At 37.8% G+C, this 13511-nt stretch overlaps 1 protein-coding gene across 3 annotated transcripts in view; it reads right to left on the bottom strand.

The window, feature by feature from the left end:
• Nucleotides 1-1485: 1485 nt before the first annotated feature.
• cln5 (CLN5 intracellular trafficking protein) overlaps nucleotides 1486-13511 on the bottom strand; it is a 32072-nt gene continuing 20046 nt past the window's right edge. For 2 of the 3 annotated variants that reach the window (XM_061879788.1, XM_061879787.1), the window contains 3 exons: nucleotides 7591-7765; nucleotides 7304-7529; nucleotides 1486-3856 (listed from right to left, as the gene is read on the bottom strand). In XM_061879788.1, coding sequence (XP_061735772.1) covers nucleotides 3369-3856; nucleotides 7304-7529; nucleotides 7591-7674 — 798 coding nt within the window. In that variant the 5' untranslated portion in view covers nucleotides 7675-7765 and the 3' untranslated portion in view covers nucleotides 1486-3368. Of the gene's footprint in view, nucleotides 3857-7303; nucleotides 7530-7590; nucleotides 7766-10566; nucleotides 11156-13511 lie in introns of those variants that run through there. The other variant, XM_061879789.1, reaches the window with a different exon arrangement.

The following is a 13511-nucleotide window of genomic DNA, read 5'->3' as shown; positions in this document are numbered from 1 at the left end:
ACTTAAAAATGCACGCATTTAGTTTTATTCAGTCTTAAAAAATTATTATATGGCTCTTACGTAAATACTTTTTAAAATATTTGGCTTGTATGGCTCTCTCAGCCAAAAAGGTTCCCGACCCCTGGTGTAGTGGTTAGAGCAGTGTTTTTCAACCACTGTGCCGCGGCACACTAGTGTACCGTGATATATTGTCTGCTGTGCCGTGGGAGATTATGCAAATTCACCTAGGTGGGTTAAAAATATTTTTTGCTAACCATTAATTATAATCCGCAAATGTGCCGTTGTTGAGTGCCTGTGCTGTCTAGAGATTGGCGGAGTAACCGTGTATTACTCTTCCATATCAGTCGGGAATAGGGTTTATCGTGATCAAAATATGCAGATGACAGCGGGAGGCAGGGTGCAGGTAAAATATATCTAATGCTTAAAACAGAAATAAACAAAAGGCATTGAAGCTTAGGGATGGCTATGCAAAACAAAAACTGAACTGGCTACAGAGTAAACAAAAACAGATTGCTGGACGACAGCAAAGACTTACAGCGTGTGGAACAGCAGACGGCGTCCACAAAGTACATCCATACATGACATGACAATCAACAACAAAATAGGAGCACAAGACAAGAACTAAAACACTACACACAGGAAAACATCAAAAAACTCCAAATATGTCAGGGCGTGATGTGTCAGGTGGTGACAGTACACCTACTTTGAGACAAGAGCTATAGTGATGCATGCTTGGTTATGCTTTAAAATCATATCCAACAATTGCGAGAGTAACTTTTTACTGTCAATATCGTATGCTGAGTTTAATTTTTTTATGTTTTATGCTCGTGGTGTGCCTCGAGATGTTTTCATTGAAAAAAATGTGCCTTGGCTTAGAAAAGGTTGAAAAACACTGGGTTAGAGTGTCTGCCCTGAGATTGGTAGGTTGTGGGTTCAAACCCCCGGCCGAGTCATACCAAAGACTACAAAAATGGGACCTATTACCTCCCTGCTTGGCACTCAGCATCAAAAGTTGGAATGGGGGGTTAAATCACCAAAAATGATTCCCGGGCGTGGCACTGCTGCTGCCCACTGCTCCTCTCACCTGCCAGGGGGTGAATAAGTGAATGGGTCAAATGTAGACCAATTTCACCACACCAAATGTGTGTGTGTGTGTGTGTGTGTGTGTATGTGTGTGACAGTCATTGGTACTTTAACTTTAATTTTAACTAGAGGGTTTGTTCTTTCCTTGAAAATTGCAACCAGTTGCATAACTATAGTGGGGTCGATTGAAAAGTGCAACTTTAAGTTTTGGAACACTGATTTGGAAATCAAATAACGCTGCCTCTGTAGAATTGCAATTATTACCATCTTCATTGAGGTTGTTTTCACCAGGTTTACATGGTCAGTTTCTAAGCACCAATTTGTGGATTTTTTCACGCTGTATTTGTCTACCTGCTCACTGTGGGTTAGTATACAATGGAGTCAATGAAGAGAACGTCGATGAAAGCTTGACCATTTACTTTTGACATTTCTTCATAGACAAGATGGTGAAAAATTGAAAAGAACAAAGAGACACAAATATACTTATGGCCTCAGTACATATTTGTCTGCTGCCGCTGTGTCCTTGGGCAAGACACTTTACCCACCTGCTCCCTGTGGCACCCACACTGGTTTAAATGTAACTTAGATATTGGGTTTCACTATGTAAAAGCGCTTTGAGTCACTAGAGAAAAGTGCTATGTAAATATAATTCACTTCACTTCTACAATGACATACAAAAATGTAACTGTAATGTCCCAAAATGTCCAGCAGAGGGAGACTCCCGTCTGCCTGAATGACTTGAACACATTGTATTTAATTCGGCAATTTTATTCAACATATTGGCACTATTCCCCTTGTTAACGTGTCTGACATATTGTTAACTTGTTAGACAACTTGCAGCATTGCTTCTTCGCCGTTTTGTGTAGGAACAGAAACAGAAATTACTACAGAAGACCACGACATGTACGGTAATTTGAGTATTTGTACTGCGTTATGGTAATTTGAGTATTTTTAACTGCGTTATGGTAAATTTCAGTATTTAGTAATGTGATTAGAGTATTTAGTACTACATTATGGTAAATCTCAGTATTTAGTACTGCGTTATAGTAATTTGAGTATTTGGTACTGAACTGTGTTACAGTAAATTTAAAGGCTTACTGAAACCCACTACTACCCACCACGCAGTCTGATAGTTTACATATCAATGATGAAATATTAACATTGCAACACATGCCAAAACGGCCTTTTTAGTTTACTAAATTGCAAATTTAAATTTCCCGGGACTTTTTTCTTGAAACGTCGCGTAATGATGACGTGTACGCGTGACGTCACAGGCTGTTATGAATATGAGCGCTGCACACACACACAGCTAAAAGTCGTCTGCTTTAACGGCATAATTACACAGTATTTTGGAGATCTGTGTTGCTGAATCTTTTGCAGTTTGTTCAATTAATATTGGAGAAGTCAAAGTAGAAAGATGGAGTTGGGAAGCTTTAGCCTTTAGCCACACAAACACACGGTGATTCCTTGTTTAAAATTCATGAAGTTGAAACTTTCCTATGGATCAGAGCGGACATGGATTCCGACCACTTGTCAACCAGCAGGTTTCGGTGAGAAAATTGTGGTTAAAAAGTCGCCACTTGCTGGATATCAGCTGAGCTTGTGCCGCCCGTACAGCTGCCGTGGACTTCCCTGAGACACTGCGCGTCAACACACCCGTGGACGTACACCCCCGACTATCAGGTACAGTTAAACTCACTAAAACACTAGCAACACAATAGAAAGATAAGGGATTTCCCAGAATTATCCTAGTAAATGTGTCTAAAAACATATGAATCTGTCTCAATGCAACGCGATTGCAATTGTTTTTTTTCCCCTAGTCCGTCGCTATCAATATCCTCAAAGACGAATCTTTCATCCTCGCTCAAATAATGGGGAAAGTGTCGTTTTCTCGGTCCGAATAGCTCTTTTTGTTGGAGGCTCCCATTAAAAACAATGTGAATATGTGACATGTGACGTCATTGTCTGCAACTTCCGGTAGAGGCAGGGCTTTTCTTTTAGCACCGAAAGTTGCGAACTTTATTGTGGATGTTCTCTACTAAATCCTTTCAGCAAAAATATGGCAATATCGCGAAATGATCAAGTATGACACATAGAATGGACCTGCTATCCCCGTTTAAATAAGAAAATCTCATTTTAGTAGTTTTTTAAGTATTTAGTACAGAGATATGGTAAATTTAAGTATTTAGTACTGTGCTATGGTAGTTTTGAGTATTTGGTACTGCGTTATGGTAAATTGAAGTATTTAGTACTGTGTTCTGGTAATGTGAGTATTTGGTAGTGCGCTAAGGCAAAGGCACCTCCTGGTAAGTGATGCGTAGGTAAGGAGGCTTCATGGGCAGCCGCCAGTACTCAAAGTTGTAGTAGAAGTAAAAGTTCTTGTCAAACACCACCTTCTTGTAAGCCTCCATCACGCTGAGCACCAACTCCGCCATGGACTGGTGCGCTCGGAACATGCTGTAAAAATCCCGAATGTCCGCCGCCAGGTTCCTGAGCGCCGGCTGGCCGAATATGGCGCTGTCGTTGCCCAGGTAGATGGGCTCCCCGCTGTACAGGTAGACTTTGGTGTAGTTGGTCTGCGTGCGGCTGCTCAGTTTGGCGCCCAGGCGGGCGAGCGTGTGGTACGTGCGCTGCACGAACTGCGAGCAGTCGTAGGACTCGAACCACACGCTGGCGCCGGGGCTCGGGTCAGAGAGCACCGTCCACGTCTCGTAGTAGATCCCCGTGGCATTGTCGTCCTGGACCCACTTGGCCATCTCGTTAAACTGATGACCTGAAACACATGATTGGGTTTTATTATTGTCACATTATGCAATAAGGTACAGTGTCATCAAATATTGGTAATGCTGTTATTTATCAACAATATGATATTACGATATCATTATTGCAACTATGTCTATCACCATTATTTTCTTATCAATACTATCAACACTTTACGGTACAGTATCAACTCATCAAATAGTGCAGTCATTTTTTAAAACGCTATTGTTTCAAATAAAGATGGAGACGTCAAAGAAGAAAGCTGTAGGTGGGAAGCGGTGTATTGCGGCCGCCTATAGCAACACAAACACAGCCAGTGTTTCATTGTTTACATTCCCAAAAGATGACAGTGAAGCTTTACAATGGAACAGAGCGGTCAAGCGAACACAGTTGGATTGGACCACACACACAAAGTACAGTGTATCATGTGTATTAATAAAATGCATTTTACCATTCTGTATTCTGAAGGCGATCTATGTCGTGTGCTACTCCAGCATCAATATGCGTCCTCCTGACCGTCACCGTCAGCGTCGGGTTCAAAGCGGTATGGCTTTATCCCTTGTTGCGGTTGGGCCTGGCCGAGTGGTCCTGCCACGGTGCCTCTAACAGCATCTTCCCTATCTGAATCTCTCCCTCGCAGCTCTCTTGTCCTTTTTTATTTTCCTTTTTATTTCTCTAGTCCTTCATTCTCACTTTCCTCATCCACGAATCTTTCATCCTCGCTCAAATTAATGGGGAAATTGTTGCTTTCTCGGTCCGAATCGCTCCCGCTGCTGGTGGCCATGATTGTAAACAATGTTCAGATGTGAGGAGCTCCACAACCCGTGACGTCACGCGCACATCGTCTGCTACTTCCGGTACAGGTAAGGCTTTTTTATCAGCACCAATAGTTGCGAAGTTTATCATCGATGTTCTCTACTAAGTCCTTTCAGCAAAAATATGGCAATATTGCGAAATGATCAAGTATGACACATAGAATGGACCTGCTATCCCCGTTTAAATAAGAAAATCTCATTTCAGTAGGCCTTTAACCTAATCACACATTTTGTATAATATTAGGATATCATCAAATTTTTAAACTATTACAACCCCCCTCCAACCCCGCCCACCTCAACCGACGCACGGAGGGGTTGGGGGGTGGGGTTGGTGGTAGCTGGGTGTATAATGGAGCCCTGAAGAGTCAGGATACATGGGATTCTGGGTATTTGTTCTGACGTGTTTATGTTGTGTTATAGTGTGGATGTTCTCCTGAAATGTGTGTGTCATTCTTGTTTGGTGTGGGTTCACAGTGTGGCGCATATTAGTAAGAGTGCTAAAGTTGTTTAAACGCCCACCCTCAGTGTAACCTGTATTGCTGTTGAATAAGGATGCCTTGCAGTCCCTCACGTGTGTCTGCAATAGCCTCGTCAAACAATTCTTTGGGCTGGCAAGCTATTTGTACAAGCTGTAGTGAGCGGTAGTGATTGTATTATTGTTCATTGGATAAACACCAGCGTACATTCGAGAGAATAATTACCTTGAAATTCGGGAGTCTCCCGGGAAAATTGGGACGGTTGGCAGGTGTGACGCTGTCAAGTAGCATTCATAAAGAACTTGCGGGCCGCACTAACATTACATTTTCATATTAAGTTGCGGGCCGCGTGTCTGAGACCCCTGGTTTATACATAGCACAAAGCAAAAAAAAACATATGCAGTATTATTTCATTATAAGTTTCAAAAGAGTTATGTGGCTCCCATTGTTTTCTTTACTTTGTGAAACGGGTCAAAATGGCTCTTTGAGTGGTAAAGGTTGCCGACCCCTGGACTATAAGAATAAAAAAATGCACTATTATATCACCTTTTTTGTTAGAGTATTGATATGCAAGTATAAAATATTGATATCGCAATGGATGACGTTGGTATACCTAATAGGATAATATTAAGCCAGTTTAAAATTATGATATCGCAATTAACCTATCATCAAGTTTTGACATGATTATATCATCTTTTTTGTAACAGAACTGATATACCAATATTAAATATTGATACCGCAATGGATATCAGTATTTTTAATTGGATAATATTTATTTAAGCCAATTTATAATATTAATATCACAATTACCCTAATCATACATTTTGTATAATATCAGGATATCATAACATTTTTACATCATTATTTCATCTTTTTCCTAACAGTATTGATATCCATGTACAAAATAATTATATCGCAATGAATGATACTGCTATTTTTTTAGGAAAATATTGATAAGGCAGTTTAAAACATTTATATCGCAATTAACCTAATCACACATTTTATAAAATATTAGGATATCATCAAGTTTTGACACTATTACATCATCTTTTTTGTTACAGAATTGATATCCAAGTATAAAATATTGATATTGCAATGGATAACAGTATTTTTAATTGGATAATATCGATAAGCCAGTTTAAAATATTGATATCGCAATTAACCTAATCACACATTTTGTATGATATCAGGATATCATCGAAATTTGAAACTATTATATCAACTTTTTTGTTACAGAATTGATATAAAAGTATAAAATATTGATATGGCAACGGATGATATCAGTATTTTTATTTGGATAATATCGATAAGCCAGTTAAAAATATTGACATCCCAATTCACTTAATCACACATTTTGTATAATATCAGGATATTATTGAATTTCAACACTGTTGTATTATCCAATTAGGTTGATGAGGTCTTCAAAAATTATATAATACGGAAATTAATTATAATATAATGTATTGTATTATATATAATACATATCATTTTTGTTTGAGTATTGATATGAAAGTATAAAATATGATATTGGTATTTCTAATAGAATAATATTGATAGGCCAGTCTAAAGTATTGATATCACAATTGACCTAATCACACATTTTGTACAATATTAGGACATCATCAAATTTTGACACTATTATATTATCCTTTTTGTTATAGAAATGATATACCAGTATCAAATATTGATACTGCAATGGATATCAGTATTTTTAATTGGATAATATTTTTAAACCAAAATCATACATTTTGTATATGTTTTTTTTTACAGTATTGATACACAAGTATAAAACAATGAATTGATTTACGTGGAACACGACTTAAACAATTTGAAAAACGTATTTGGGTGTTACCATTTAGTGGTCAATTGTACGGAATATGTACTGTACTGTGCAATCTACTAATAAATGTTTCAATCAATCAATCAATCAATGATATCTTAATGGATGACATCGGTATTTCAACTAGATAATATCCACATACCATTTAATATCAATACTGTTTCTGTTTCTATCTGAATGCTGAATCTGTCATAATCGGTGTTTGTGTTGTCGACATCGGGATGCATTCAATTCGATTTTCATCCAATACATTTCCGTATCGCGATACCATAGTAGTGGTAGTCGCGAGGTGGCTACACGTTAGCATTCCAAACTGCGATGAAACTTACCGCTGATTTCGGAGACTTTCTCCAGGGTTCCGTTCTTCGACCAATGGGCGTCGTCGATGCCATCGAAGAAGCAGGCGGCTCCCTGGTTGCACCAGAAGGGGGCGTGCAAGTCGGGTCTGAGGTGGGGGAAGGTGCAGTTGCCCAGCTGGAAGAGTTCGTACCACTCCATGGTGTAGTTGGCACTCGTCTGGGCGCTGCTGAAGCCCACGGCGTCGTGCATGATATGCTAACAAAACAACATTTCAGCAATTGGCTGTTATCGTTACTCTTTGTCATTTTGGTTTTACCAGTTTTCCCAGCAGGTCTCCATATTTGAACTCCCACACAGGAGTCTGCAGTCGATACACCGAAATTACGTCGTTGTCCCTCATGAAAGGAATGCGGCCGTCGCGGTCGCCCGTGGGACAGAACGGGTAGAAAGCCTGGCAGTAAGGGTCTGCGTCAGGACGCCGGTCATAGCGTCTGTAGAGGACATGAACACAAAGACGTGAATGGGTTATACAGTTGTGATCAAAAATATTCAACCCCCACACAGATTTGGTGTTTTAGCAAGTTGGACATTTATTCCGTATTTTGTTTATAGTCATAGCAAATAAAGATGTGTCAAATAGACAAATGCAACTTCAATTGTAACACTGTATTTTACAAAATACCAAAAAAGGACATTTTTCTTACTATCTCATTGACAAAATGATTCAACCCCCTAGTTACATGCATCTTTAGTACTTAGTAGAACACCCTTTGGCAGTAATGACATCCTTCAAACGTGATACATAAACGGACACAAGCTTCTTGCAACCATCTACAGGTATTTTAGCCCATTCCTCTTGGGCAAAGGCCTCCAGTTCATTCGTATTCTTGGGCTTGCGTGCTGCAACTGCCTACTTCAAGTCCCACCACAGCTTTTCTATAGGATTTAGGTCTGGCGACTGTTAAGGCCACTCTAGAGTCTTCCAGCCCTTCTTCTGCAACCACTCTGATGTTGATTTGGAGGTATGCTTGGGATCGTTGTCCTGTTGGAAGGTCCAACGTCTCCCAAGCCTCAGTTTCGTCACTGACTTTGTGACATTTGCAGCTAATATATCCTGCTAGGAAATAGAATTCAGAATGCCTTGAACGCGCTGGAGATTCCCGCTACCTGAGGCAGAGAAACAGCCCCAGAGCATAATTGACCCCGCACCATGCTTAACAGAAGGTGTTCTTCTCTTTGTAAGCTTCATTTTTTCTCCTCCATACATAATGTTGATTCATAGGCCCAAAGAGTTCCAGTTTTGTCTCATCACTCCATAGAACAGTTTCCCCAAACCTTTGGGGTTTGTCCAGATGATTTTAGCATACTGGAGTCTATTTTTCTTGTGCCTGGTAGTCAGAAGTGGGGTACGCCTGGGAGTTCTGGCATGGAGGCTTTCATCTCGTAGTGCGCGCCTTATTGTCTGGGACGAAACCTGCGTTCCCCCCTCTGCAATGTCCTGTTGTAGTTCCTCAGCTGTTACCCGGCGGTTTTTCACCACTGTACGCACACAGTATCCTCTTTTTACCACGCCCAGGTAGTGTTTCCACTGTGCCTTTAGCTTTAAACTTGCGAATTATGCTCCCAACTGTGTCTCTTGGAATGTGTAATGTCTTTGCTATTTTCTTATATCCATATCCTTTCTTATGAAGAGAAATTACCTCCTCTCTTGACTTCTTTGACCACTCCCTGGACTTCACCATGTTGCAAATAGACCATTGACCATCTACAAGAAGCTGAGCGTCACAGTCTTTTTCAATCAGTTTAATTGTTGCTGTTTATGGTTCTAATCACATCTACAGGTGTTTTCAACCCATGATTGAAAAGACCTTATTCAAATTCTGTTCTTAAGAGTTATGACCTTCAAGGTGTTGAATAATTTTGTCAATGAGATATTAAGAGAAATTACACTAGTTGGTATGTTACAAAATATAATATTGTAATTCAAGTTGCATTTGTCTATTTAATGCATCTTTATTTGATATGATTATAAAAAAATACAGAATAGATGTCCAACTTGCTAAGACACCAAAATTGTGTGGGTGTTGAATAATTTTGATCACAACTGTACTTTTATAGCGCTTTTCTACCTTTAAGGTACTTAAAGCGCTTTGACACTAGTTCCACATTCACCCATTCACACACTCATTGCCATGCCTAGGCTGTAACCAGCAAGGGTGAAGTGGACAAAACGGACATGACTAGGATGGCAGAGGCATCTTTGGGGGGGTTTCTTTGAACCAACCGAGCCACATGTGGTCATGTTTTCGGGGTCGGCATTGCGTAGTTGGGAGAGTGGCCGTGCCAGTAATCTGAGGGTTACTTGTTCAATCCCCACCTTCTAAAATTCCAAGTCACGTCCTTTGTGTCCTTGAGCAAGACACTTCACCCTTGCTCCTGATGGGCCCTGGTTAGCGCCTTGCATGGCAGCTCCCGCCATCAGTGTGTGAATGGGTGAATGTGGAAATAGTGTCAAAGTGCTTTGAGTTCCTTAAAAAAAAAGGTAGAAAAGCGTTATACAAGTACAACCCATTTATTTATTTTTCATTAGAAGACACTACTTTGGTGTTCCTGGTCAAAAATGACCGCCGTTTTTTTAACCAGTTAGATTTAACATGACAAGGTCAATATTGAATATTGACGTCAATAATAATAAAGCAAAACATGTTCTAGACCAGGGGTGTCAAACGTACGGCCTGAGGGCCGGATCAGGCTCACGAACAGGTTTTATCCGCCCCACGGGAGGAGTTACGATATTTAAAAATGTATCTGAAATGTTTTAAATGAAAGAAACAGCTGTTCTAAATTTGTCCACTAGATGTCGCAATAGCAATTATTTGCATCTTTGTAGATGAGGCTAAATATGTACAAAATAAACCACATGATATTAGTACATCAGTCGAGAAAAAATATCAAACTACATTCATTTTTCCTGAAGGAATCAATAAAGTACTATGTATGTACAGTTGTGCTCATAAGTTTACATACCCTGGGAAAATTTATGATTTCTTGGGCATTCTTCAGAGAACATGAATGATAACACAAAAAACTTTCTTCCACTCATGCTTAACGGTTGTGTGAAGCTATTTATTGTCAGACAACTGTGTTTACTCTTTTTAAATCAAAATGACAAAAGAAAGTACCCAAATGACCCTGATCAAAAGTTTACATACCCCAGTGACTTTGATCTGATAACATGCACATAAGTTGACACAAACAGGTTTGAATGGCTAATCAAGCTTCCAATCCTCACCTGTGACATGTTTGTTTGTAATTAATGTGTGTGTATAAAAGGTCAGTGAGTATCTGGGCTTCTGACAGACCATTGCATCTTTCATCCAGTGCTGCACAGATGTTTCTGGATTCCGAGTCATGGGGAAGGCAAAAGAATTGTCAAAGGATCTGCGAGAAAAGGTAATTGAACTGCATAAAACAGGAAAGGGGTATAAAAAGATAGCAAAGGAATTGAGAATGCCAATCAGCAGTGTTGTAACACTGATTAAGAAGTGGAAAATGAGGGATTCAGGTAGACCAGCAAAGATTTCAGTCACAACTGACAGGAAAATTGTTAGAGATGCAAATAAAAATCCACAAATAACTTCAGCTGAAATACAGGACTCTCTGAAAAATTGTGGTGTGGCTGTTTCAAGATGCACAATAAGGAGGCACTTGAAGAAAAATGGGCTGCATGGTCGAGTTACCTGAAGAAAGCCATTTCTGCGCAAATGTCAAAAAGTATCCCGCTTACATTACGCCAAACTGCACAGAGACATGCCTCAAAACTTCTGGAACAAAGTAATTTGGAGTGATGGCTTTCTTTAGATCAAAGTTTCTGGGGTATGTAAACTTTTGATCAGCGTCATTTGGGTACTTTCTTTTGTCATTTTGATTTAAAATAGTAAACACAGTTTGCCAATAAATAGCTTCTAACAACCATTTAGCATGACTAGAAGAAAGGTTTTTCTGTTATTCATATTCTCTGAAGAATGGCCAAGAAATCATAAATTCTCCCAGGGTATGTAAACTTATGAAGACAACTCTATCCATCTATGTACTATCTATCTACCTATCTATCATACTGTAATTTCATTTTGATAAATTTTTTCTATCTTGATAGATTGAAAATTAACACGAATGATTTGATTGATGAACATTATCACATTTATTCAGAAAATATAAATAATGACAAATAAAGATAGAATACTATTAACCGCAACATTTAAAGTGTAAAAAACAAAACACCATTATGATTTGTACAATTTCAGAATGTGCTTGTTCTATTTTTAAACAAAGAAAAGAACCTGAAGTTGTCTTCATTTTTAAGTAATCGTGCCGTGATTTTACCAGTCCGGCCCACTTGGGAGTAGATTTTTGGCCCCCAATCTAAAATTAGTTTGACACCCCTGTTCTAGACTAAAAATCACTTCATGTTCTCTACTGCTCACTAGTGTTACCATATCTGAGTTATTGTGCAGAAATATGGGCAAACAACTACGAATGTGCGCTTCATTCACTAACGGTGTTACAAAAATGATCAATTAGAATACCAAAAGGTGGCGACTTCTCCAGGGTGTACGCCGCCTTTCCCCCGATTGTAGCTGAGATAGGCAACAGCGGTTGAAAATGGATAGAATAATATATAATGTTGGATATAGAAAACATAAAACCCCTTTATTTATTGATTCAAAAATATTGAAATTCAATGATTTGGTGCATTTGCAAACAGCTAAAATGATGTACAAAGCAAACTATAACCTGCTACCCAAAAATGTACAACAATTCCTCTCAACAAAAGAGGAGAAATATAACCTTAGAGGAAAATATAATTTAAAACATTTGTATGCTTGTACAACACTTAAAACCTTTAGCATATCAGTATGTGGGATTAAATTATGGAATGTATTAAGCAAAGAAATCCAACAAAGCAGCAATATGATTCAGTTAAGAGACTGTTCAAACTACAAGTGTTCACAAAGTACACAGAACAAGAATTATGATGAACATCTTAAACCCTTTTTTTCTTTTGAGATAAATATTATTTACGTATTTAATATGTGTTAACTTACAATGGTATATTATTTATTTATTATTTATGTGTTGACTGTTCTGTTACAGAGAACAAGGAAATGGGATAAAATCGATATGGTATGAAAAGGGGTAGGATTAAATAAGCTCTGCTTCTTCCTACTCCTTTTCGGACGTGCTGTAATGAAACAACTGGAAATATGTGATGCATTACGTTGTATCGTATGCATGTTCCAAATAAACTGAAGCTGAAAAGTTTATGTAGTACACAAACCACAGAGAAAATGATTCATATAATTTTTTGGAATCATTTGTTTAATTTTATTATGCTCAACTTTTTTTCCCGACCTTCATAGACCTAGTTGCAATACATGTCTTTGCCTTTTTTTTTTCCAAGATTTTTTTTTTTTTTTTTTTAAACAATATAAAGTTTTTTTTCTTAAAATTGCAACTACATTTTTCCATTACGACACTTTTTGGTTTTCTAAAATTAAGACTAGATTTCTGCAATATAAATAACACTTGTCCAAAATAATATTAAACATGCATTATCTAATAACAGTTTAATCTTTACAATATTATGACTTTGTTCTCTCATAATCACTTTTTTTGTAAAGGTAAAAATGTATTTCTTTGAAATATATTGTTATTCCTAATACTAATCAAACTTATGCATAATATAATAAAACAATACAACGTTTATAACACTTTTTGTATTGTAAAATGAAGACTATATTTCTGATATGTAATAATGTTAACCCCAAAATAATATTGTAATTTATTATCTAAAAAATAACTGTTTCATCTTTGCAAAATTAAGACATTTTCATCGCAAATTAATTTTCTTGTAATGTAAGAATGTATTACTCTAAAAATTTATTTTTATTCCTTGCATTATTCAAATGTATTGCCTGAAAATCAGTTTTTTTCATAAGTATGACTTAAGTATTATTTTAATCGGAAGATGAGCAAATGTTATTCTAAACACTGCAAATGTATTCCTTGAAAATAATGAGCATTGCAATTTCCTTTTGTAAAAATTACAGCTTGCTTTCCCTAACATTACATGTTTTGACCTCATAATATTCTGACTTTCTCACAAAAATATTAAAAATGTTTCCAATGTAAAAATAAAACTGTATTCTCTGAAAATTACATGCCATTCTTCTATAA

This window comes from Nerophis ophidion, linkage group LG19, assembly GCF_033978795.1.
Source record: "Nerophis ophidion isolate RoL-2023_Sa linkage group LG19, RoL_Noph_v1.0, whole genome shotgun sequence".
Classification (NCBI taxonomy): Eukaryota; Metazoa; Chordata; class Actinopteri; order Syngnathiformes; family Syngnathidae; genus Nerophis; species Nerophis ophidion.
This window is presented reverse-complemented; position numbering and strand designations above follow the sequence as displayed.